The sequence below is a fragment of the Abramis brama genome, assembly GCF_963993115.1.
Source record: "Abramis brama genome assembly, chromosome: 2".
Lineage (NCBI taxonomy): Eukaryota > Metazoa > Chordata > Actinopteri > Cypriniformes > Leuciscidae > Abramis > Abramis brama.
This window is the reverse complement of record NC_139964.1, coordinates 32,892,595-32,920,194: the sequence shown is the minus strand read 5'-3', so window position 1 is coordinate 32,920,194 and position 27,600 is coordinate 32,892,595. Positions and strand designations below refer to the sequence as shown.

The 27,600-nt window shown below is 37.1% G+C and overlaps 3 protein-coding genes across 4 annotated transcripts; 1 reads left to right on the top strand and 2 right to left on the bottom strand.

Moving 5' to 3' along the window:
• Window positions 1–833: 833 nt before the first annotated feature.
• On the top strand, window positions 834–8,429 carry dnaja1 (DnaJ heat shock protein family (Hsp40) member A1). The gene is made up of 9 exons (XM_084106766.1): window positions 834–973; window positions 1,344–1,498; window positions 1,966–2,146; window positions 3,223–3,327; window positions 3,740–3,967; window positions 4,806–4,920; window positions 5,223–5,338; window positions 5,862–5,962; window positions 7,206–8,429. The coding sequence occupies exons 2-9, from the start codon at window positions 1,367–1,369 to the stop codon at window positions 7,428–7,430; spliced, it is 1,203 nt and encodes a 400-aa protein (XP_083962892.1). The 5' UTR covers window positions 834–973; window positions 1,344–1,366; the 3' UTR covers window positions 7,431–8,429.
• A 99-nt stretch (window positions 8,430–8,528) lies between these two features.
• On the bottom strand, window positions 8,529–21,058 carry smu1b (SMU1 DNA replication regulator and spliceosomal factor b). Of its 2 annotated transcripts, XM_084106908.1 has the most exons (13): window positions 20,892–21,058; window positions 20,203–20,413; window positions 19,457–19,609; window positions 18,508–18,618; window positions 18,331–18,408; window positions 17,200–17,328; window positions 16,493–16,612; window positions 14,194–14,310; window positions 13,389–13,516; window positions 11,745–11,871; window positions 11,473–11,640; window positions 10,908–11,060; window positions 8,529–9,663 (listed from the first exon to the last, which is right to left on the bottom strand). In XM_084106908.1, exons 1-13 carry the CDS (start codon window positions 20,915–20,917, stop codon window positions 9,565–9,567), a joined length of 1,620 nt encoding a protein of 539 aa, XP_083963034.1. In that variant the 5' UTR covers window positions 20,918–21,058; the 3' UTR covers window positions 8,529–9,564. The 2 variants fall into 2 exon arrangements, with proteins under 2 accessions (XP_083963034.1, XP_083963035.1); XM_084106909.1 differs by lacking the exon at window positions 20,892–21,058 and having other exon boundaries at window positions 19,457–19,630; window positions 20,203–20,338.
• A 1,645-nt stretch (window positions 21,059–22,703) lies between these two features.
• On the bottom strand, window positions 22,704–27,200 carry rps6 (ribosomal protein S6). Its single transcript, XM_084103784.1, has 6 exons — window positions 27,118–27,200; window positions 26,498–26,629; window positions 24,562–24,772; window positions 23,920–24,066; window positions 23,044–23,201; window positions 22,704–22,841 (listed from the first exon to the last, which is right to left on the bottom strand). Exons 1-6 carry the CDS (start codon window positions 27,121–27,123, stop codon window positions 22,746–22,748), a joined length of 750 nt encoding a protein of 249 aa, XP_083959910.1. The 5' UTR covers window positions 27,124–27,200; the 3' UTR covers window positions 22,704–22,745.
• Between the last annotated feature and the right edge of the window lie 400 nt (window positions 27,201–27,600).

Sequence of the window (27,600 nt, the reverse complement as noted above, 5' to 3'; positions counted from 1 at the left end):
ATCTTTCGGTGGCAGGGGCAGCTAACGTTACCGCTCGACTTGTTGCGACCGTTAAAAAAGTTCCATGTTTTAAAAATATTAAAGAATGCGAAAAATTCATTTGAAATTTCTAAGCGTTCGTAATATAAATTACATGGTAATTTCCTCAAATTCCTAACGTGTTTAGAGCAACTACATATTCGTGTAGTCGAGGAAATAGAAATCGCTATGTCATACGATGTTGTCGAAGCCCGGATAGCTCAGTCGGTAGAGCATCAGACTTTTAATCTGAGGGTCCAGGGTTCAAGTCCCTGTTCGGGCGGTACACTTTTTTTTTTTTTACAAAGTTTTGAATCTAGCAGCTGATTTTGATTGTTTAATGTGAAGAAAAAACTCATGCATTCATGAGACACACAAGTCAATGATTTGACGCTAGGAAACATTTACACAAATCAACGATCTGACGCCAGGAAAAAGGTGACGGTAGTGTAAGGAAAATAACTAAAACAATGGTGTCACTGAGAGTTATAATTTTTCATTTTTAAACCACAAACAGTTGAGCAAATGAGTAACTGAAATGGAATCATAGCATATGAATACTGATAAAGCATGTTAACTTCGATCGAGATTATAGAGAACTTAGTTTGTGAACTAAACGCTAATGAATTATAAATAAAACACATAAGAGGGAATCCACTTTAAAACAGTATCATCGCCTAGGGAGAGCTAATTAAAATACTGATGACGTGCTGTGTCACGATTGTATCCAGAAAGTACATGCTGTCGACTGCACCATGCTGATGATGAAACAGCTGCTCGTCACTGCCTGTCATACGTCACTGTGTACAGTAGGTGGCAGAAATAGGTCGCACTGCAATCAAAGTTCAATAACGCTCCACAAGAAGAAGATGTAGAGCGCTGCTGGAAGATTCTGGAAGTCTCTTGTTTAGTACACGGAGGCATAAGACGAGAAGGGATTTCACCATATTTCACGGTACAAGATAGACCTTTGCTGTGTCGATAGAATTTTCAAAATCATCCGAAATTAAATGTATTGCCACGAGGTTTATGTTACTAAAAGCCAGGATTTTGTAGAAAAACAAGCAAAGACGAAAATCACGTGACTCATGCAATAACATTATTTTAATAAATCGAAATCAATTGTTTTAAAGCGCTTGGTCAAGTTAATTTTTTGTGAATGTTATGGTTATTTTAATCGAGTTTAATTGTACTGTTGATATTACGAGACTGAAAATATGGGCAAGGTTTAGATTAACACTAATAATAGTCATGAATTAATTGTTGAACAGTTACAAGTGTAATTTTCTTCAGTGTTTTTTTTTTTTAATGTTTCTTCTGACCAGATTAACCTGTTTTGAGGGCAACTATGGTGAAAGAGACTGGTTTTTATGATATGCTGGGTGTAAAGCCTAATGCTAGCTCTGAAGAGCTGAAGAAGGCCTATCGTAAACTGGCACTGAAATATCACCCAGATAAAAACCCAACAGAGGGAGAAAGGGTAAGTTTGTTACTCTTTTTTTGTATCATTACTGTCTACATTATTCCATATTACAGTTTCTTGAGAAGATAGCTTTGCAGATTCTTCTGTGTTGCTGTCATATAAAGTGACCCAAATAAACTATACAAATGTGTATCATACAAGGCCAGATTTTATCATTTTATTTTAAATTTAAGCGCTTCTTGTGCCCAAATAAATAATGCTCTGTCTGTAATTTTATATATATATATATATGATCTATAATATATATCTACTTGGAAAATATTTTGTCAGTTCCCTTATATAGCCTATGTGTGATTTTATAATTTGGAATTATACATACATATATATATACATACATAGCCTACATATATATATATATATATATATATATATATATATATATATATATATATACAGTTTAGAGATCTTGGGTGCTCTCAATGCTTGAACCGTGAGTTTGGATTTTCACTATTCTCTGCCTTCAGTTTAAACAGATCTCTCAAGCATATGAGGTTTTGTCAGACGCCAAGAAGAGAGAAGTGTATGACAGAGGAGGTGAGAAGGCCATTAAGGAGGGAGGAAGTGGAGGCCCAAGTTTTGGCTCCCCCATGGACATTTTTGACTTGTTCTTTGGAGGAGGGGGACACATGCACAGGGAGAGGAGAGGTAAGTCATGTTTCTCTCTAGGCTACAGACTCCACAATTTTTGCGAAACCTGATCATCCATGTTATTCCTTGGGTATCTTTTAAATTTTAGCGAATCCAAATCCGATTATGCTTATCGATTCCAATTCTTATCAATTCCCAGTTTTGATTCCAATATGGTAAATAAAATCAAACATTTAGATATCAAACATATTTATTCTGTATCTTTTTGCAAAACATTCTGTTGCAGCTGAATACCTTGAACAAAAATCAGCAGCCTAAAGAACAACTAACTATTAAACTAGACTAATATACATTTTAAACATTCTTAGAGACAAGTTTACAGTCTGTAATACAATAAGAACAAATAAGCAAATTAGCAATAGCACAAATAAATACAACTGAACAAAGTTCAGTAATTGAAATCAAATGTAAAATAACACTGCATAGTTTTTTTTATCTTTTCAGCAGTCATAACACAGACAGCAGCAGGAACATTAGGCTGCTGTCACTTTAAGACATAATGCACGGATCCAATATGCTGATACTGTCTGTTACATATGCTTTTTCTTTCTCAACTGTTAACGTTGACTAAAGACATAACTGACTGTGTTTACGAGGATATTTTTACATCATTTTGTGTGTGTTTCTCTGTTCAAGCACAAGAAGACGCAATGAAGTCTCAATTCAGTATTTGCATGCCGAATTGAGTTCTCTTTCGTGTCTTTGGCTTGAATGGTTTAAAATCACATTAACATGCACACACAGGAATCGATAAGTGGAATCAAAAGTTTAATTTTATAACAAGTATTCCAGAATTGGAATCGATTTTTAATTTCCAACCCAAGTTATTAGTAACCTAAAATAGTACAGAATAAATATTTCTTATCTTGTTCTCTTCTTTATGTTTTTGTTTACATTTTAAAAATGATAAAATATACAGGTTTAAATTAAATTTTTTCACAAGTTAAAATTTTGTCTACACTTCAGATGAGATCAAATGTTCGAATTGGCTCACATAAATACTTTGCACTTGGAGAAATCTATAAATTAGCCAGCCAAAGTCTCTTAGAGATCTTTTGTTGTTCCTGACACAGGAAAGAATGTAGTGCATCAGTTGACAGTATCTTTGGAGGACCTTTATAATGGAGCCACCAGGAAACTTGCTGTCCAGAAGAACGTAATCTGTGACAAGTGTGAAGGTAATAATGAGTTTATTATAATGTTATTATTCCAGTCTTTAGTGTAACATGATGTTCTCAATATCATAATTACAGTTGAAAATGGTTGTGCTGCTTTAATATTTTTGTGGAAACTGTGATACTTTTTTCATGATTCTTTTATGAATAGAAAGTTCAAGAGAGCAGCATCATTAGATATAGAATTTTTTTAACAATGTAAAAGTGTTTACTGTCACTTGATCAATTTAATGCATCATTTCTAAATAAAAGTATTCTTTTCTTTTATTTTTAATTATCTGACTTCAAACTTTTGAATGGTAGTGTGTTTATAAGCATTGTATTACAATTATACTGCCTTGTTTTTTCTGGTAGCATTTTAATAGTTGGATTTTTTTTTTTTGGGATAGTTTTTTTACTGGATGTTTTACTACAGGTCGTGGAGGCCGTAAAGGAGTGATAGAAGTGTGTCCATTGTGCCGTGGGGTGGGTGTCCAGGTCAGACTTCATCACTTAGCACCTGGCATGGTACAGCAGATATCAACAGTCTGCACCGGCTGCCAGGGGCAAGGTCAGCGACTTGGACACCGCGACCGCTGCAAAACATGTGCTGGTCGCAAGATACTACGACAGAAGAAGATTCTGGAGGTGCACATTGATAAAGGTAATAATTAGGGCTGTCAAAATTAACACGTTAAGTATCCTCGTAAGCACAATCTTAAATTAGTTAAAAAGTCTTAAATTAATGTATAGAGTTGTGAGAAAATAGGATGTGTGTCAGATTCGCATCATGTGCGTCTTAAAGTGACAGCAGCCTAATAAACCTGCTGCTGTGATTTCTGTCATTAATGTTAATCAAACACAAAGAGAAAATCAATGACTGCTCTTGACTGAATCACCTTTGTAGCTTTAATAAGGATTAATCTATATTCAATTTATAATTTATGCCGTGAAGACTGTGCAGTGTTTGAATCTGAACCAGCCCACCTGGACCAGTAGAAAAAAAAACCTTTGTGTTGAGCCCTGATATTGTAAAGGGCACGGCTAAATGTGACATTTATAACAATGGGTTTATGTGAAGTCCACTTAAAATAAGGTTGTATTTTTAAAGCCTATTAAATAATACAATTGATAGCTTTTAATTTTACTGTAATGTTGAATGGCTAAAATTGGAAAAAAAGAATTTGTGTAATAGAGACATCAGTGATACTGTCCTTCATTCATAGTGCTTAGTAAAAGATGTAATTAAACAAATATTTAAGATATACTGTCTTTATATTGTTTCTACATTATTTTGGAGATTCATTGTGAAAGTATTACAATATAAAAATATATTTAAAACTTTAATGTTGGATTCGCGAATCGCGATTAATTCAGAAAATGTTATCGATTGACTGCACTATAAAATAATAGGACGCAATAAGAAAAGCACAGTTCACTCCAAAACACTTGTTTTCTGCAGCTGGTTGCTTTTGTTTATGCTTGATTGTGTGTTATTGCAGGTATGAAAGATGGACAGAAAATAGTGTTCCATGGAGAGGGGGACCAGGAGCCTGGCCTTGAACCTGGAGACATCATCATTGTCTTAGATCAGAAAGCCCACTTGGTTTTCACCAGGTAAAATCACTCTGTTTCTTATTGTAATCGGTTTTGTTTTTTATTTTATGGCAAATAATGCTGGTAATATTACAGTTTAATGTTAGTACTGATTATTTTCAGAGGCATGCCATTGATTGTAGTGTCCTGTAGAGGGCAGTACTGTCTCATTTATTTTTTTCAATATTGGTGTCATGCTTTCTCTGTTTTATATATGATGCAGCCTTTTACAGTACTTGGTCATTTAGAGAAGGTAAATGAGGGAGTGAACATGTAGATATTATGTGTTAAGCATAAAAATGTATATACTTAACATTTCTCAGACAAGGAGAGGACCTCATCATGAACATGGAGGTGCAGTTAGTAGAGTCATTATGCGGTTTTCAAAAACCCATTAAGACAATGGATAACAGAACTCTACTCATCACATCCCATCCAGGTAAACCATCCTGCATGCATATTCCAGCATTACATTCAGGTTTCCATAACATCAGCACTATTGTGAGTCAGTGCTGGTGGATCAGTGAGTGATGGCATATACTGTAGCATGATGGTGGCTGATGGAAGTTTCTGTCTCAAACCTGTAACCATATACACTCTTAGTGATGCTCTGGCTCGGGGAGGATGCCAGGGCGCTGATAGTATGTCACCTTGGCAGATGGTGTACCATATGGTCACTTTTGCTATTGCCTTCTCCAGGGTTTCTAATCCTTAGTGTCTTGTTGACCTTGTATATTACCAGACATCCAACTTGTGCAGTGCTCAAGCTGGTCTACCTTGTTTTGGATTAACTGGTTCTGATATTTTTCCCAATTCACTCCTGAGCCATTTGGAAAGTAGAAACTACCAATTGGAAGCTTGGCTAGTTGTTTAATTAATCTTAATAGCAGAGCAGATATAACTGTTATATAAACTGTAGATGTGTAAAGCAAATGTATTGTCATTCTTTGTTGCATTAATAGGAGAGCTGATTAGACCTGGAGATAAGAAATGTGTTCTGAATGAGGGGATGCCTCTGTACCGTCGGCCATTTGAGAAAGGGAAGCTCATCATTCTTTTCAACGTGAGTACCTATTATTGAATATGTTCACAAATTGCTAAAACTTAAACTACAGAAAATCCTGCACAGTAAAAAACCTGATATATATCAAAGGGAGTTCTTTTGAGAAAACAACCGGCGGGATGTACATTATCCCGCTTATTACACGGCTACTTGCCACATAAGTAAATAATTAGACACTTCCGCGGAGAGAGCAGTGGCTAGCGCGGCAAGTTCAAACTAGACGGAGATTTAAGAGATACTGTATACAGTCATACCATTTATTACACAGCATTTCGCCATGGAGATATGATAATTATGGAGATAAGAGATATTGATTTCTGATTAAACTGTTTTAAAATCGTACCTGTTCATATCTTATAATCCAACAGTGTACAAAACAATAGTCACAAAATGGCAGCAGCTGCATTTGTTTGAAACAAGAGAGAGCGAGGCATAATTAAATAACTGTACACAAAATATTGATTCGACTGAGTTTGAATAATTTATTAGCTCACCAAATGCAAAAAAATCCACGAAGAAAAAACGTTCCTAGCAATGTATAGTGCTGCTGACTTAAGTAACCCGGATGAGCCTGCGTTGTCTGCTTTGAGAGGTTGTTATCTGGGAATAACATACCACTGGATGGCGGGATTGACCAATCAGAATCAAGTATTCCACAGAGCCGTGTAATAAATAAATAAACAGTATATATCAGACATACTTGCAGACACACACATAAACATTGATAACTAGATTGAAAAAAAATCCCTTGATATGAATGTAAAGCGCTTTGGGTGAACAGTAGTATATATGAAAGCGCTATATAAATGCCTCATTCATCCATTCATTTCGAGCCTTATCGGTAATAATGCCTGTTTGGTTAAAATTATGTTTGAAATGTGGGGGGAAAAGAAACCCCATAGAAAATCTCTGGTGGGATTTGAAGAAGGCGGTTGCAGCACGCAAACCCAAGAATATCACTGAACTGGTGGCCATTGCTCATGAGGAATGGGCTAAGATTCCTCGGAAACGCTGCCAGAAGTTGGTGTCTGGTTATACATCTCGTTTGCAGCTGGTCATAACAGCAAAAGGGTGTTCTACTAAGTACTAAAGATGCTTGCCATGAAGGGGTTGAATAATTTTGAGACTGCAGAAGTCATTAAAAGTGGCATTTTCAGTTGAATTTGGAGTATTTGTGTTGAGCTATTTTAATTACTTTTGTTTGATTTGTTCATTGGCTAATTGCACTACTTTTCTTCTTAAGGTTGTCTTCCCTGAAGAGAACTTCCTCCCATTAAACAAACTGAAGGAGTTAGAAAGGTACCTACCTGAAAAACAGGCAAATATTGAGCCTGAAGGAATGGATGATGACCTCTATATTTATGCTGACCTTGAAGACTGTGATCCGACCCATGAACGCAGTCATTACCACTATATAGAAGAGGAAGACTTTCACTCTTCTGGAGGAGTGCAATGCCAAACCTCATAGAGATTCCCGTTCCCTTCCCTTCCACAACAAATGCCACCTCTGCTGGAACACACACACAAAAAAAAAGGACCAAGAGGAAAAGTTCATTACCTCTCATCTAGTTCTGTGCCTAAAATAAGACCTCTTAGTGCCGATCTCTTTTGTCATCTCCTCATCCAAAATTTTGTGCTAATAATTTGTAAAATAAATTAAGGGGATGTGTAAAATGAGTAGTGAGACGAGTACCATATAGGTTTAACTGAGAGGAGAGTCTATGGAAATGTGTGTAGCAGTTACGGAAATGGAAGGGGCATTCGGATTTGAAGTTGGTTGTGCCATAATCCCAGTAATTCCTTCTCTAAAAATGTATTTATCATGAAAATCAAATTTTCGTCATCATTTTGAGAAAACATTTCAAGCTTTGTTGTGTTTTGTTTATTGCCAATTGCGGGTTACATGTAGACCATTTGACCTTGGTGTTGTTGGACATTTGCTGTGTGCCAGTTTATTGCTAAATGAACATTTTGAACTAATAAGAGGGGTCTAATATACAAGTTAAAAATACATTTGAAATCATTACTACACTTACCTTTTTATCATAATTTAATAACCACCCAGGATTTTTATGAAAGTAAGTCATGTTGCATTTGTTAATTCAAATCCTGTTTAGAAGCTCATCTAAACAAACAAACAAAAAATGCATTAACTGAATGGCACAACAAAATACAAAATATGCCAATTTGGTTTTGCTGCCGGCCGACCTCTGCAGAAAACATGATTCAATCTTAAGAGCACCTGGAAAGCTTAATTATCTGTTAATTCTGCCTACATTTCAAGGACAGTTTTGGATATTGCAAATGCACTTTTATCCCTTATGTTATTTTTATGTTTGGCGGCGGATACGTCTTTGATCATTTTATTATCTGTATTGACTGAAGAATAATTGTAAAATGTGGAATTTTAATTACGACCAATAACCTTGCCATTTGTAGTTCTATTTATAAAAATGTCACAATGTTATTAATTTAGTCACTTGTATTTTTGGGGGTGGGGGAGGAGAGGGGGATGGGATTACGCTCCTGAAGATCCACCTTCCAAAAAAATCATGATGAACATTTTGCATATCAAGATGTCACCACATCTTTATTGGAGATCTGTTGCAAATATCAAGCAATCCACATCTAACTAGTTAATGATGCATCTTAATGACAAATCTTTTTGAAAAGATTGTCATGAATTATTCATGCTTGAATTTTAATCAAACTGCAGCAATATCAGCACATTATTTACCAGCACTGTAAGATACTCAGAGACTTACACTGTAAAGCAGTGTTATACCAATATCCAAACAAAAGTGAATATCCTTGATAAAAAATAATCTGTAATAAAAGGAGCGATTCCACAGGAGTCCTCACACCACTGGTGCTCGGGCCCAAAGTATCAGAATATAAACCACGCTGATTACTCTCATCTAGTATTACAGTATAACTGCATAATATGTTCACCTGCATGCAGTACAAGTAGATGTGCTTGGTTGAGTGTTAAAACACACTAAACCATTATAATCAACAAAATATTGTACCATATGAATTCTAACCATATCAGAATTCTAAATGTACACAAGTACAAATATGTGAAAATGTCCTCAATGAGTCCAAGACTAGTGCAATGTCACATTATGAGCAAGTACATACTGATTATCTGTCTTTGACCAAAACGATCAAAGATAATACATAAATTCACATTAAAGATGTCAAACTTCAAGAATAGTCTGTCAAGAAATCCAGTACGTTTACCACATTAATTTTGTTCGGGCTAAATTTCGCATGCAGATATTATCACAGACAATACTACAAAGCCCTTAATAATAGTAAAAGACCAGTACATTCGTGCAGTTTTTCCATGTTTAACACTAGAGACTTAGACTAATTTAGATGTAGTTCGTTTCAGGTGTTGAAGAGGTCCTGCATCTCATGATACTGTGGAAAGCCTCTCTCAATGCATGATGTGGAAAGATGAATCTTTGAATTCCTTGAATGGAACACAATTTCATAGCAGGTTAAAAGGCAGAGATGTGTGTGCGGGGATACCACAAATCCAGAATATATAGAAACACAAGACGTGTATACAGAGTCCATATTATGAAGGACGAGACTCAGGGCTTCCAGAGTTTGAGTAGGCCATCCTCGCTGTATGTGGCGATGAGATTCTGATGGGGGTGGTGAGTTATGCCAATCACATCTTTTTCATGTACCTGTGTAGAGGATGTACAAGGAAGAACTTGTTTAATTTAAAGCAGATTTCATTTTTATATCCGATTCAGATTTACTGATAACTCCAACTGGTCCTAATTAGAGTTACAGCATTAATCAAATGTTTTAATTATAAGTTCAGCATCTTTATTGATTTCTAACCATGAAGCCAGGCATTAGCAAAACAACCTTTTTTCTTTAAAAAGTTTGAGAAAAAGGAGTGGCACCCAAAAACAAAACCAGACAGCACCATAGTGTTGGCCTAGATCCGGGCCACATCTGGTACATGTGGATTCCACGCGTACCAGATGTGGGCCGGATCTGGACACTATAGCCCCTTTCACACAGCGCTTTGAACCCGGGAAATTGCCGGCAAATTGCCAGAACGCCTTCTGTGTGAACACAAACACGACCCGGGATCGATGCCGGGATCGATGCCGGGTTGGGGACCTAGTAACATTGCCGTGTTTAGTCCCGGAATGTGCGCTGTGTGAACAAAAGCCGTGATAATGCCGTGTCGTAGTGATGACGCTGAAGCCGGGATCGATCGCCAGCTGTGAAACGGTACGTAATGCGCAAGTTTATGATCGAATCAGAGAAAAAAAATGCACAAGCGTGGATTCTCGAGTGAGAAATCGCAGCTCATAAGCAAACTTAAGACGCTGCTGAGACATTACAAGTCACATCGATGTCACGTGTCTTTACGGGATTTTTACGGGTTGTGTGTGAACGCACTCTTCCGGAAAATCACTGGCAGTGTGAATGAACCAAAATCAAACGAACCCGGGTCAAATTCCGGGTCACTTTATCCGTGTATTTTCCGGAATCTCTGTGTGAAAGGGGCTCTTGTTGCTGTCTGGGAAACAAAGCACAAAGGCAAAATACAACAAAAACATAAAAACAAAACATGTTATGATGTCATGAATCAATCAAAGAAATAATGATTGATGTCTTAAAAAAACAAAACAAATAAAATCCTCAAAGAGACTTTCCTAAAATAAACATTATCATCAAAGAGACTTATCAAAAACTATCAAAGAAATCCAGGAGATAAACTACAAATGGGGGAAAAAACACAATCCGCAATTTTCTTGTTTAAAAAGTAAAGCTTGGGCAAAGGAGCAACACCCAAAAACAAAACAAAACATTATCATCAAAGAAAATTTTAACTTCTCATATATCACAATTCACCAAACTGAAACAGATCTCGTGGATACGCAGCATGTGCTGTGAGGGCGGACAGTACCGTGAGGGTTCTCTCTAGCTTGCCAGTGATGGTGCTGAAGCAGTACAGCACATAGTCCTCTCCCACGCAATAAATCCACTCTCCACGTGGAGACAACGTGCAGCAAACAAAGTCTCCCCCCCTTCTCACGCCTGAACAGAAACTCCTCATCACCTGGGAAAGAAAGGGGAGGGGGGGCAACCGAGTCAGTGAGTGCAACCCAGACGAAAACGGTAAAGGCACGCTTCAGAGAGTACCAAAAGCGTGCAAGAGTGAGTCATCAAGCACATCAAGAAAAGGGTGGGTGAGGCGGCTGAATAAGGGTACGCCTTATACGCCATCAGACAGTTTAAATATTAAGTGCTTAGCTGTTTTTAGCAAACCTCACATTCAGCAACAGAAGTTTGCTACTTAACTTCTGCTCAACATGGTATACATTTGTGCTGCCTTAATACTGCTGGTAATTTTTTTTACTCCAGTGTGATTATCAAAATAACCTTGGTATATATTTAGCATGCAGAGCACCTTTCTTTCAATCTGTGGTCATATGCATATGTATCATATGCAGGTCAAATTTTGCTCTTACCTGGCCATGAATGTTTGTAACAACCACTGTGTTGGTCCTATTACACACCACAAAGTGCTCAGGAGTCTTTGGGATAAGCACAACATTGTTAACAGTGATGTCTGTACCCTCAGGAATTTCAGGGGTTTTTATTGTGTGGCTGCAATCCATTGTCTTCATGTTCCAGACCTGAACAAAAAAAGATAGCTAAGAATTGAAATCCACACAAATTAATATAAATGTATAAATCGAAAACGTATATAGTTGTGGTTCGACACAGTATGAACGCCTACCTTGACCATGCCATCTGCCGATGCGCTAATGACATGCTGGCCATCGTGCGAGAAGATGACATCATTTACATGAGACGTATGGCCTCTAAACTCCTTCAGTGTCTTTCCTGATTTCAAACCATGAAGCCTGATTAAACAAATCCAGGAGTTAGAAACGAAACCACAATACACAAATTCAACTTATCTCTTTAAAAAAAAACTTGAGCAAAGGAGTGACACCCAAAACAAACACACAAAAAAGCAAAATATAACAAAACATGTTACAAAGTTATGAATCAGTGATTCTCAAAGAGATTTATTTCACACAAAACAAAACACAAAAGCAAAATACAACTAAACAAAAAATCCTTTATGATGTCATGAATCAGTCGATATCATCATAGAGATTTTTAAAATCATACATCAAGGTCATCATAGAAGACAGAAAAACACCACAACTTTTGTCTGCCAATTTCTTTTACAAAGTGAAGCTTAAGCAAAGGACTAACAAAACAAAAAAGTTGTGATGTCGGCAATTAATCATTTTGATCAGAGGCTTTTCAAGATCAAAGATAATTTCATTTTTAAAAGCTACTTCAAGGTCATACTAGAAGACAGCAAAACGACACAACATTTGCCTGCAGCTTACAACGTGATTTTATTATCTTTACTGAAAAATTCTCTCCTCTCGTGCACATGAAATTCCACCCACATGCGCCATGAATCTAGCACTGACGCCCAGCCGCAGAATACTGCAGTCAGGACTGAGAGAGATAGAGAAAGAGAGGGAGAGACATTCGCTCCAGGCATATGATGGAATTTTCCTGATGACTCGAAACACCTAGACCATGATTCATGTAAATTTCTTCCACCCCATCTCTTACTGTCAACGATAGAGAACAAAACAAAATTCAGCATGTTTATTGAAATGCCTCTTTACTAAACAGCCGTTTGTCATGTGCACTTACCAACCCCTTAAAATGTCCCTATACTTTCTTATAAAGATTTCCAAACACGTACAATAACTGAACCAAAAATGACAAACATCTTTACCAATGATTTAAATCATCTTTAACGCCAGGCATTCACGTGTTTCCCTCACACACTACCGACAGCATAAATCCAATCCATTGCAAAAGGGGAGGGGCTAGTATTTATCAATAAGGGGCCAATAGCAGAGCAGCTTGCCATTTCACCCCCCTCCCGTTCCCTTTCCAGCTAAGGAGCTGGAATGACAAAAAGTCTGCCTCTGTCAGCCGCTGTTTGGGCTGAGCAAGGAACAGAAACACATTATCTGTGCATGCTCCCTCTCTCACGCACGTGGCCAATCATGGTTCTTTCCACCCACATGCACCATGAGAGCGTAGAGCTGACACCCAGCCGTAGAAGGTACTGCAGTCTGTTCTGCGAGAGTCTGAGCATGTGACGGAATATTCCTAATGATGTTTAACACCCAGACCACGAATTCAAATTTTCTCCTCCTCCCCCACCTTCTCTGTCTACAAAGTATCCACAGCAAAACATTTGACAATTGTTGCAATAACAAGGAAGAGTAGGCTACCATAATTACACCAATTATGAAATAAGATGAGTGAAACAATGCAAAAAGTCAGATTTTGCAAAGCAAGGCTTTTTGAAATTCAGACATATAATAGCATGTTAAACCTGATGATCTGGTCAAAGGAGCCGCTTAATAGTTGACTGCTGTCCTTGTTGAAGCAGACACAGGTGACTGCTTTGCTGTGGGCTTGTTCTAATCTATTCAGACATGTTCCATTCAGAATTCTCCAAACCTGGAATAACAAAATGATACATCTTATCACATAACGGACTGAATGGAGATAAGTAAATTCCATTGAACTAATGGTGTGCAGTGAGGTCAAATTGGGAACATCGTCATTCATGAAGGCGTTATATCATACTTTTTAGCTCTGTGCTCCATGAAATACTGATTTAAAATCACATCCAAACAGTGATGAAATAATAATGAGAGATCAGCTACTCTACTTTTTCAGCATGTTACTAAAGGACTGCAGTCACAATTATAATCAGATGCAGTGTGATTAAAAGACCTTCAGACCTACTGCACCCTGGGATTGAGATCTCTTACAATAATCTTTAAAAAACTCAAGATTCACTTCCATTCAAATTTTGGGATTGGTAAAATCGGTAAGTTTCTTATGCTCACCAAGACTGCATTTGGTTGATCTAAAATACAGTAAAAACAGTAATATTGTGATATATTATTACAATTTATTAATAGAACTCTTTTCTAGAGTTACTTTAAATGTATGACTCAAAATGATAACGACATTTTGTGAAAGTAAACCAAGCATGTAGGTTGACTATCTTTCACTTCTCTACTCATTGCCTAATACTAGATACTAGAGATATAATACAAATACTAGAGATTCTGAAACACAATAGAATACAAGTGAAAATGTTGATCGGTGATGAGCAAGGTCCATACCTGTATCATTCCATCCTGAGCTCCAGAGGCGATCATGTCGGAGTCATGACTTACTGCCAAGCACAGCACAGCCTCATCCATCATCATGAAATTATCCTGAGCTTGGTACTTCAGATCCTACTCACACAAGAAACAAATACAGACAGGCAAACCATCACACATAAACGTATAAAATACATTGAGGTTTTAACCACAGTCTAATGGAAAATACACCCACATGATTGGTTTCTTGAGGTAGTATGGATACTTTATGTCTACTAGAAAGAAGAACCACCATCACAACACACTGTTTCAAACAGCCGGAAAACCACATTATTCGGAGTCTCATACTGTATACTCAGATTCCCCAGTAGTGGTGGAAGTCCATGTCTAAGAACGGGGCAGGATTTATTTTCGGCCCCAACTGCTTCAACTCAACCTAATAGACGTCATAGAGTGTTGGGGTGACCCATATTCTATACCTCTGAGGTTTTAGTCAAAACCAAGGCTGTCCCAATATTAAAATAAAGCCACACTTAATGTGAGAACTTGTTTTTTGCTCCCACAAAACAGGTCTAGGACAGCACACGTGAGATGCCTCTACTATGCATCAAGGAGATGATGTTCTTGAGCTGTGTGGTTGAGAAGATCAGGCTCTGAGAATATAGAGATGAATATAGACTGAAAGTTTATTTTTTGTTAATATACATTCTTAAAAATAAAAGTTCCAAAACAGGGTTTTCACAGCGATGTCATATAAGAACCATTTTTGGTTCCCCATAGAACCTTTCAGTGAAAAGTTCTTAAAATAACCATTTTTTCCCATCTTAAAAACAAAGGTTCTTCATTGGCAGTGATGGTTCCATGCAGAAACTTTAACATCTATGGAAGCTTTTTATTGCACAAAAAGTTCTTTATAGTGGAAAAAGGTTCTTTAGATCATTAAAATTCTAAAGTAACATGACATGAAGGCCAATATACTCAAATTTATCCTCTGCATTTAACCCATCCAAGGAGTCCACATTAGGAGTAGTGAGTAGTGAACACACACCTGGAGCAGTGGGCAGCCATTTTGCTGTGGCGCCCGGGAAGCGATTGGGAGTTATGTGCCTTGCTCAGCCATTTCCTTCCAGTATTGAGAATCAAACCTGCAACCTTCAGGTAACTCTCTAACCATAGGCCACGACTGTAAAATATACTTCACTCTATGAAAAAAATGGTTCTTTTTAAGAACTGTTTACAGAAAGGTTCTTTGGGGAACCTAAAATGGATCTTCTATGATCTAGGTAAAGAACCTTTTGAGCATTTGAAGAAGGCATTGATGCCAATAAAGAATCTTTGCTTTTAAGAGTGCATAATTACTATTAGTTTATCTAGTGAACATACTGCATATTTGCCAGAGAACCTTGAATGAACCTGCTGGAAAGACGACCATCTCTGCTACACTCTACAAAATCTAGTATGGTACAGTGACTAAATGAAGTCATTAAAAGTCAAATGAAAGTCAACTTGAAGTTTTGTTACAGAACTTAAAGCATTTTACTGTCCATTTGCAACAATCATTTAGTAAAGCTAACATAAGTTAACAAAGTTAACATAGCTTCTATTATTCTTATGATGATAACCAATTCATTTCTCTCTCCCCATCCTCTGACGACCAGTTACAATGCCCTCACAAATCATTTGTCTGGCAAGCATTTCTCCATGGATGAATGCCCATCATCTGAAGCTGAATAAATTGAAAACTGCTGTGCAGCTGTTCATCCCTGCCAAGAACTACCCTTGCCAATGCCTTGTCATTTCAATATACAACTCAATGATTTCATCCCATGTTTAGAACCTTTATGAATTTCTTTATTCTGCTGAACACAAAAGAAGATATTTTGAAGTTAACCATACAGTTGATGGACCCCATTGACTTCCATAGTATGGGGAAAAAATACTATGGAAGGCAATGGGGTCCATCAACTGTTAGGTTACCGGTTTGGTTACCATACAGGTTTGGAACAACTTGAGGCTGAGTTTTCATTTTCATTTTTGGGTGAACTATCCCTTTAATGTTGTAAAATTCATCAGTTTCAGCTGTAAAGCTGACAATTGTCTCATTATTCAGCTCAATTTAGTTCAATATTGAGTTCAATAACTATGTAAAATGTTGCAAAGTTCATCAAATATGTTCAATTCATTTATAAGCACCTCTTGAGAAGACAATAGTCATTACCTGTTTAAATGTTGTTCTCATTCAATAGTGTCAGTGCAGTTAAATATATTTCTCAATTCATGGGGAATATAACTTATTTGATGGCCAGTATATACTCACCTTCCGAATTTTACCAGTGGTGAAGTTCCAGACTTCAATGAAACCATCAACAGATCCAGTTATCAAATACTGTCCATCAGGAGAGAATCGAGCACACTCTACATGGGATTTTCGCCCAAACTGTATCATACATGTACACACATGCACAAACAGAAAATGGAAAACATTAAAATAAAAGAATATATCTTTGTATTATTAATAAGCACTTTTTACTATAAATATTGTTCCAGATTTAAGTTTACATTAACATATTAAGTAAACATTAACTTGACCTGACCTAGACGATGCCTCGAGAGACTAATCAACCCCCCAAAACTTGTGTGTTAATATTATTCCAAAAGTCAAAGTGAGCAAGGTAGAACACCGAGAGTGCAGGATACAGATAAAAGCCTCAGGTCACAAAAGCAATTAAATGTGCATATGCTGAGCCCTGTAGCATGTAAGATATTTTGATAAGATGCCTTACAATGGAGATATGCATTACATCCATTACTTATTTTTATCTTAAATTAAAACATTTGCACCTCTTTCAAACAGTCATAGTCTTTTTCCACATTATTTAATATAGGCTTTTACCACATTCTTATTATTAGCTTTACATAATGAAATTGATATTTCTGCCTATCCAGCTAAAATTTTGTACACCACAACCTCTCTCGGCTATGAAGCTAGAAAGAAATTACATAATGATATAACACTGATCACACCTTTATGAGTCGACTGAGCTGAGTAGGGAAGCGCTCTTCCTCCATGTCCTTCAATGCACCTTTGCCCCGGAACAGTTCCAATGACATACCTGGAGGTAAGAGACCCTGGTGCTGCTGCCACTTAAGAGACTTAGAAAAGACAAAGTGAAGGAAACAGAGAAAAGGGCCAGTCATGAAGTTGAAAAAGAAAAACAAAACAGATAATACAGCTCCAATAATAGAGATGGTATAGAATATACACAATTCTTGAACAGTGCGAGTATACATATACACCGTAATATTAGCGATTCGACTGCACTGAAACTACTGGATCAGAACAAAACTTGAACTGAACTGAGCTGGACGATGACACTTAACTTCTGTAGAGCTGCTTTATAGCTGAAATTGTTATTGAACTGAACTGAATCAACATTGAACTGACTCGTGCTGAATAAATGACACTACTGTCTTCAGTATATCTGCTTAAAGCTGAATTAACTGATGAACTTTACATAGTTTTTGAGCTAACGTGAATCAACACAAAACTGACTTAATCTGAATAATGACACTATTGACTTTTTTAGATCAGCTTTACAGCAGAATTTGAATTTGTCTCATTTCTGAAGACGTTCACATCATTGATTCTGTTATTTTCCTGTTCATTACTGAGAACCAAGTTAATAAAAATATATTCTAAGAACATTTTGCTATGGTTCCCATTAAGTTATCAAAATGTAATTCCTGAATGTTCTCTGAATGTTATTTATTTTTAAATTAAAAGTTAACTTATTTTTTTCTTGGTTATGCGAACGTTAGTGGAAAATTTAATTGTATCATTTTGCAAACATTATGGGAACATGACTTGAATTTTCATTAAAAAAACGTTCCATGAGCGATGTATAAATAATGTTTTTATGTTAACATGATTTAAGACCAGATGACTTTGAACAAATGTTTTATTAACATTAGTGGAAGAATGTTTGTTCATAACTTCTCAGAGAACCTTGCTGGAACGTTAGTTCAAGTTCTGGTAATGTTCCCTGTTAGCTGGGAAGCTGTTTTGAAACTATCTACATATATAAAGTGCTATATAAATAAAGGTGACTTGACTTGTAAATATGTTTATCACATGAAAACTAGAGTTTTTCTTACCAGCATTGCTAATGAGCCAAACTGCCTTAGTGCTTTGGTCTCCTGTAACCTGTATAGAGCCCCCTCACATATACGGCCCTATAAAAACAAAATGTATGTGATACACGCAATACAACAGGTGCAACGGATAAATAGAATGCAACAGGTTAGGTAAAACATACATAAAAGGAAGCAAACCTGGCCCAGAAGACCCATGAGACGAGAAGGTGGCACCAAACAGACCTCTCCTGCAAAAGCTTGAGCAATAGCCAGTCTGCGCTTCTCTTTACTGCTGCCCACTGGATATGCCTGTAGGCGAGACAAAAAAAAGAGTGAATCATCATTTAACCCACCTTATTTTTAATGTAAGAGTGGGTGCATCCATTTCTAACTTGAATGTGTGAGGCTTCCGGTGGCATCCATTTTCAGCTAATTTAGCTATCAAAACAGCCTGTTATACTGCTTGATGTTGCAAACTTTAGCTTTGCAAATGTTAGAATGATTTCTGAAGGATCATGTGACACTGAAGACTGGAGTATTGATGCTGAAAATTCAGCTTTGCATCACAGAATATATATTCAAAAAATATATATTCAAATAGAAAACTATTACTTTCAATTGTAATAATATTTCACAATAATGCTGTTTTTTCTGTATTTTTGATCAAATAAATTCAGGCTTGATGAGCATAAGAGACTTCTTTCAAAAACATTAAAAATAGAAATGCTTCCAAACTTTTGATCGGTATTGTATATAATTATTATCAGATAAAAAATATATTTACTGTAATTTAACACAGTAATGTATTAAATTTATTTTCATTTTTATATCAAAACAACAACAACAAGCCTTATATACTAGCAACCCTATTATATAAATAATTTTACAATACTTACTACAAAAATATGAAATATTTTAATATGCAAATGTAATGTTGAATTAACTAAGAAATCTCAGGTGGTATATTTTACATCTAATGGGTTCAAATGACAAAAAAAAAAAAAAAAAAAAAAAGTTTAGGATAACCTGGACTAAAGTGTAAATCACCGATATAAATTTGAGTCCTTTATAATATCTAAAATCTCATCAGAACCATTAATCCAATTACTAAATGAAACAAATAGCAAAATCAGCCTTAAACACTTACCTTTTGTGAGTCGAAGTATGGCTCGGTGAGAAGGTTCTCCATGTGCGAGTAGCGCTCAGGTTGAGTGTGCTTAAGCATGATCATGGGATCAGTTTGCTTCAGTAAGCACTGGGCTGCTCCCAGCTCGCCCAGCTCGATCAGCTCCAGCACAATCTACACATACAACAACAGAACCTATCCAGTCCTTGCCCAGTTAAAACAGATATGAATGGCAACCAGACACCTGACACCAATGTATCAACTATAGACAAACTTCTAACTTTAAAAATTAACATTTTGTCATCACTTACTCACCCTCAAGTTGTTCCAAACCTGTATGAGTTTCTCTCTACTGTTGAACACAAAACAAGATATTTTGAAGAATGTTGGCAACCAGAAAATTGATGGTAGCCATTGCCTTCCATAGTATACTATGGAAGTCAATGGCTACCGTCAACTGATTGATTACCAACATTCTTTAAAATATCTTCTTTTGTATTCAGCAGAAGAAAGAAACTCATACAGGTTTGGAACAACTTAAGGGTGAGAAAATGATAACAGAATTTTTTGGACAATCCCTTCAAGCAAGCAAACGTTTCAAACTAAATGTAGAGTAGGCATCTGCCTAAAGAATTTCTGCACTTTTCTGAACATTATTTAGTGCCATGTAAATTGCATATTTCTATTTACATGCTGCATTTGCCATTTTTATAAATGAACAATAATTGTTTGTTAGGTTTGCCATTTCTGAGTGAAAAGTGTCTTACCTGCTCGTACAGGTCAATGAGCAGCTTGTCAGGAAGTTTCAGATACTGGATTGCGAGCAACACTATATCCCAGTGGCCGTTGTTGATATCGGATATGAAGCTGTCAATGCTGTCGACCGTGTGGAGCGAGACGGTCGTCTCCTCTTGAAGCGTCTCCAGAGTGCGGTGCAAATTATTTTCCTTCAGATATTGCATGATCAAGCGAATCACGCTGCAAAAAGGTGACGTTAATATACGAGGTGTCACATTTATAACCAAACTTTCCCAAATAAACGGTCTATGTCTAATTTAAATGTGAAAATGCAGCGTTTAATCGCCATTACTTTTATAGCTGTTGTGAAGTAAGAAAAACAGTTATAGCACGCTGATGTTGACTGGTAGCGATTATAATTAAGTTCTCCTCGAAACTTTTGTCTAGCACAGCGGCTGATGACTGCAGAAACATGACTGTATCGCTACGAAATTAACACCCATATAGGTCTACATAGTAAAATAATAATAATAATAATAATATCGAAAATGCATTTTATTGCCGATATCATCTATTTTGTGTTATAACAATAAAAATCAGACGCTTCGTTAAGTTTTTAATTTCTACTGTTTTTGTTAAATCTGGAATCGAGATCATTAAAGACAGTAAGTGTTGGAATCCCATTCATTCGATTAGAAGTGAATAAAGGTTAACTTACTCTGCGGATTCCACTTCGAGGTCCATGGTCGCGAGGTTGTCGATGAAGCCGCTGTCTGGATAGAATGTGCCAGTATTCTTCTCCAGCGCTGCGCTATGTTGTGTTGGTCCTCAGCCACGTGAACACCGTGTGGCCGTGACCGCCCATTACACGTGCTGTTGTATTTATTGCTCACGCGTCTGAAGTCACAGAAACCTCTCACAAATTGTTGCGGATTTTTGGGAGGGCGGATTAATGACGCGTGTGGAGGAATTAATGGGGGGGGGAAACCCGCAAAGCTGCTATCAGGTGACGAGAGATCGTGCGGGCAGATGGTGCACCAACGCCATACAGCTAATGTATTATAAGCAGCACAATAAGTAGCGTGAATCAATCATAATTTATAAGGAACTAATACGCAAGTGTATTAACGCTAATCATCTTACATGACATATAAAGCATCGGTTTAGCACTCGAGTAATTGCAATTGTCCAATCTGGCAATGGAATACACATAAATCTATTTAGAATACAGAACACATCACAGGTGTCGCAAACCAGTATTGGGTCTGTTATGGCAAGCGTAATTAATATTTATTACTAAGTAGCCTAGAGAAGCCAACATGTTTTTCAATCACTAGCCTACTAATTAAATAGTGACAACCTTTTTCAATTTCACTAACTATTCATTTGATACTTGATACTAACTAATTGTGTGGCTATCATCTATTCAATTAGTGGTACTTCAATAGTCTACATACTAGTGAGAAATGAAAAGTCGGTCTCCGAACTAGTCAACCACAGCATTCAGTGGTAAAATAAAAATAGCTATTGGTCACTACTGAGATTTTGACTACTGTTAATGTACAATATTACATTTTAAATGGCTTGACATGTCTCTAGAGCCCACGTTAGTATGATTTTGCTGCCCCCCACTGAGCATACATTAGCTCTGTCAGACACAGTAACGAAAAGGTATAAGATATTTAACATTTAGTTTAGCTCGTGGACATTTAGGCTAGACTAGGTCTAACTATCATATTTCCACTGTTATTGCCCCGATAAAAGATTCTACATGCAACCTTGAACCTTCAACACTGAAGTGCTGCATCAAGGCCAAATTTACCCACTGGCCTGCATCCATCATTATGGCCTCCTAATCATCCCCATATACTGACTGGCTTCATCACTCTCCACCAGTAAGCTGGTGTGTGGTGGGCGTTCTGGCACAATATGACTGCCGTCGCATCATCCAGATGGATGCTGCACAGTGGTGGTGGTTGAGGAGATTCCCCCTTCCATATGTAAAGTGCTCTGAGTGCCGAGAAAAGCGCTACATAAAAGTAACAAATTATTATTTATAACGAACATACTTAAGATGGGATACCATGAATGGCATAAGCATAACGACTTAAAGATCAATTCTTCAAGAGCATTTCAGAGGTAGAGCATTAAAACAAAAACATGAATTGAGATTAGCATAAAACATTACATTCATGAAACCACCAATATTGGAACGACCATATAAGATCCTACTTAATGTTTGAGTTTGAAAACAGCAGCTTTCTTTTTCCCCCATTTATTTTGGTCCTCTAGGTTAGATCTGAACTTTGAGAATTATGCTTAATGTAAAATTACCGTAGTTAAAAATGTGTTGATACTACACAAATGTCACCTTGATTGCCAAACCTTAATTGCATTTCTTACAAGTTAGTGTTGCAAAATAAATGTATAGTCTTGATAAGTGTACAGTCAAAATAAAATAGCCCAATCATAAAATTCAACTCGGAAACATAACACTTAAAGGGGCAATGAAGAAACAAGACAACAAATAGAAAGTTCAACAAAATGATGCTTTATTTGTGAGGCACATGTCTCACTTCTGGCTTGACTCTGACTTGGATGTGGAGGCTCTCAGTGAGGAGAGACGACGTCTCTTAGCAATCTGTTCTTGACGTTTCTCTTTAGCCTCCTACAAAAAAAAAAAAAAATTCAGCTTTACACAACATACTTTTCATTTACACTGTGCTTAACACTTTTACAGCACTTCAGCATTCAAGATTCAATCCATGCATTTCTTTTTTGTACAAATACATTAATTCATTCATTCACATAGGTTAAATTGTAGGAAAGTACCATCAATTAAACTTTTAGCTAAAAATTAATGCATGTACCTTATTCCTCTTGGCCAGCAGTTTGGTGTAATCTGCGGCCTCCTCCTTGTTCTTCAGTGTGCGCTGCTTCTTGAGAGCAATGCGTCTGCGCTTGTGCTGCAGCACACGGGGCGTAACCAGGCGCTGAATCTTAGGGGCCTTAGTCCTGGGTTTCTTGCCTATCAGAAAGAGCATGATCATCCATGAGTCTCTGGACATTTTAAATCCTTCTGGGGCATTGGTTCCAGTAATAAACTAGATGCAGTCAGGCTAAGCTAATGGAAGTGACATTAAAATTAAGGCAAGTCATCATTTTTGACAGTACAAACAGCAGAACATAACCACCACATTAAAGATCTGGGTGGAAAGCATGTATTCAAGTACAACAACATTAAAAAGAAACATGTACTTCCAAACATCCGTCACTCAAGAACTTTTTCCTCCAGCTTATGTCATTTATGAATAAAAAGGGCACAACTTCATGAGTAAACCGACTAAGGTCCCAGTGAAAACAACTTAAACGAACTTGGAGACCTTTTGATGCATTTAAACAGGAAAATCAGTCCGCACAGAGAACCTTTCCAGATTCACTAAACAGTGCACTGCATGAAGTTTGACAGAGCTTTGCAGTACAACCAGCCACTAATATGATCAGGTTGTTATCCGTTTAGCAGCTCCACTGTTACTGTTGGCACCACACTGTCCCCCCTTATAAGCTACTGAAAAGGCAAAAAGGGTCTGCTAGTGCCACAAATTTAAACCATCCATATTTTGTTTTTTAAAAATAATAAAATGGGTCTTTAGGCAACCAATAACATAACTATTGTGACCTAATGATCAAGATATGCTGAAATGTTCACTCAATACATGACAAAAAATACAAAGCATTAGTTGTACCTTCTTTAGTGAGGGGTCTCCTGACCACATACTGCCTGACATCATCCTCTTTGGACAGGTTAAAGAGCTTGCGGATTCTGCTAGCTCTCTTGGGTCCCAGACGGCGAGGGACAGTGCTATCAGTCAGCCCAGGAATGTCCTTCTCACCTGAAGGAAAAACTATTGATTAGATGCTATGGACACGCATACCAAATTCCTGCTCCCATTTACAAATGAGCTATGCATTGAGGACAAAGCTTGTTAAATATGGCCATCAAAAAAATGTTATATATATATATATATATATATATATATATATATAGTTTCCTATTGTATTCATTGCAATAATTTTGACAGAGCTTTGCAGTACAACCAGCCACTAAAAACATGATCGGGTTGTTATCCGTTTAGCAGCTCCACTGTTACTGTTGGCACCACACTGTCCCCCCTTATAAGCTACTGAACAGGCAAAAAGGGTCTGCTAGTGCCACAAAAAATTAAATCATGCATAACATTTTCTCATTAAGATTTAATTATTCTTTGAATAATGAGTAAAATTACACTATTGATAGAATGAATCTTAAGACAAAGCAGATCCACAGCTGTGTACAATCTGAATAGCATCCCATATTTAAACTATAGCTTAATTTTAGCTGTACTCACCCTTCCTGACAATGACCAAGTTCAGAACACTAAGGTTGGCATCGACGATGCAGCCCCGGACAGACTTGCGTTTACGCTCACCAGTACGGCGAGGGCGGTAGCAGGAGTGACCCTTGCTGAGGAGGAGACGCACACGACCATGGGTCAGCACACCCTGCTTCATGGGGAAGCCCTGTTTGTCATTGCCTCCGCTGATGCGCACAACATAGCCCTACAACACAAATGAACATGGTTGTTCCAATGTTAACACCAGTTTGAAGAAGATTTTGAAGTCATGTGTGCAGCAGTTTAACATCAGTTAGTTTTATACAGCCTACACATTCAGGATAAACCAACCATAAAGTCGACTAAAAGGAATAGTTCATCCAAAAATAAATTATTTACTTTCACTCAAGTTATTACAAACCTGTATGAATTTCTTCTGCTGAACACAAAAGATGATCGGAAACCAAACAGTTGATGGGCAATGGGGTCCATCAACTGCTTGGTTAACCATATTCTTCAAATATCTTTTGTGTGCAGCAGAAGAAAAAAATTCATACAGGTTTGGAACAACTTGGAGGTGAGTAAATGAACATTTTCATTTAATTTACACACTACACAACTTTTTCCCGGTTTGCATTCCGGAAGTCATAGCTAGTCTGCAGATTTTGGGAAATCGGAGTTGACTAATTTCACAGAAAATTGTGATGTGTATGATGGGCACATACATTTTTTTAGCTTCAGACTATGATTCCATTTAATCTGAGGACATTTAACATATTTGATATTTTGAGCAGATTTTAAGGCTGGAATACACAACTTTTTCCCAGATTTGCAGCCTGGATGAGTCTATGGTAGCTGCCAAAAATCAGAGCCAGTCTGCAGATTTTGGGCAGTCCAAGTTAACATTTCACAGAAAAATCGTGTAATTTGTGCACAGAAACTTCATCTAATTTGAATGAAATTAGAGACTTTAATGCATTTAAACAGGCAAACATGTCCGCACATATGCAGAGAACCTTTCCAGATTCACTAAACAGTGCACTGCATGAAGTTTGACAGAGCTTTGCAGTACAACAAGACAATTAATATGATCAGGTTGTTATCCGTTTAGCAGCTCCACTGTTGCTGTTGGCACCAAACTGTCCCCCCTTTTCAGCTACTGATCAACCAAAAGGGTCTGCAGGTGCCACAAAAATATAAATCATCCGATATATTGTGCATCCCTATTAAAAAGGCTACTTAAAAGTCCTGATTTAAATAAGGCCTACTCCTGGCTTAATCTAAGCCCTGTCTGTAAAACCAGACCATAGGGTTTTAAAATCTGTTCATTACACAGCGTGTATTCCAGCGAGTCAAATGTACTCTTAAAGTGTTAGTTCACCCACAAATTCTGTCATTAATTACTCACCCTCATTTCATTCCAAACCCATAAGACATTCATCTTCAGAACACAATTGAAGATTTTTGTATTGAAATCTGAGAGCTTTCTGTCCCTCATTTAAAAAATAATTACCACAATAAACTATTTAAAACATTCATAAAGAGATTGCAAAACAAGTCCAAGTGTTGAACAGACATTTTCACTTCATATGATCAACAGATTTAAATTAGGCTTTTATTCATAAATGTATATAAAAACATTGATCAGTGAACATACAGAGCACTTGATTATGGTAAAAGGAAGCTCAAGCATGAATAAACTGTCAACTTGGGGTGTATAGGTTTTCAATAGAGGTTCAGAAATCTCTCAGGATTCATTTAAAATATCTTAATTGAAATATCGGTGTGCAATGAAATTCGTATGGGTTTGGAAAGACATGAGGTTGAACTAACGTTAACCCTTTAATTGAGACTTTACCGGCCTGTAGTGTCAACCATCAACACGTGAAGCATTCAAATGCTGGAAATACACAACATAAACGATGTGATGAAACAAGTTCTGATAACTTACCTTCCACTCATCGCCCAGAGAGTCTGCGACCACCTCTGTGGCCATGCGCTTCTCATAGAAGATCCTCAGTTTGCGCTCATCATCAACTTCTATCAGCTTCTGACAGCCAGTGGCGGGGAACGAGATATTGAGCTAGTTGGAAAAGTAAAGAGAGAATTACACTGTGTTCTGAGGCTATAATTGTTTAATACCAACCAGGAATAATTACATTGTCTTGAACAACCTGGCCAAAATTACGAGCTCTTCATCTGACACGTCTCTGCTAGCTAGCCGCTAATGCTATGCTACCGAACAGCGAGTGTTAGTTTGACACTCAATACAAGGGTCCTAACGTTGCATTTAATTACAACATTGGCGACAACACTGGCTAATTACCCGCAACTTTAAAGCTTCCTCATTTATTCATTGCATGTCTATCCTGGTCGCTGCCATGTTGCCGCACTTCCACGGCCGTCCTCCAAATCTAACGAAATCAACGTCCATCCTTCATATTGTTTGAGCCCAACTCGATTCAGAAAAGTACATCGGATAGTTTTGAGATGGTATAATGCAACCCATTCGATATTTTGACCACACTGTGAATAACAAAACTTATAAAATAGCAATTTCAGTCCTCCTACCTTCATTACGGAGGACTTTCTCGCTTGGAGTCCACCACGGAAAAGAGACCGGATATCCGACTCGTAGTCTCACATAGACTTCCAGGTTATCGCGAGAGTATATTGTGTTTTGAAACAGAAGGCGCAAACTAGTTTGAGAGCAAAATAGTAGGCTACATGTACACCTCTAGTGAAAGATATAGGCCTACACTACACGATAAAACTATAAACGGGTCTTTGACAAAGAAAGCTAAAAAAAAAAAAAAAACAGTGTTGTTTATAGTATTTTCAAAACTGATGTAATGTATATTTTTAAGTCATTAACAATGTGTTTAAACAAGGTTCAGTTTTTAAATAACATTTCGAAATGTTTAAATTCATTTTTTGACTGTTTTCGTGTCAGGCGATAGGCTATTGTACCAACCTACTTGAATTTAGCAGTTTTTACCAGTATATTTGAGAGATCTAAACCTTTTCATTCTGCCACAAGTTGGGGGTCCTCAT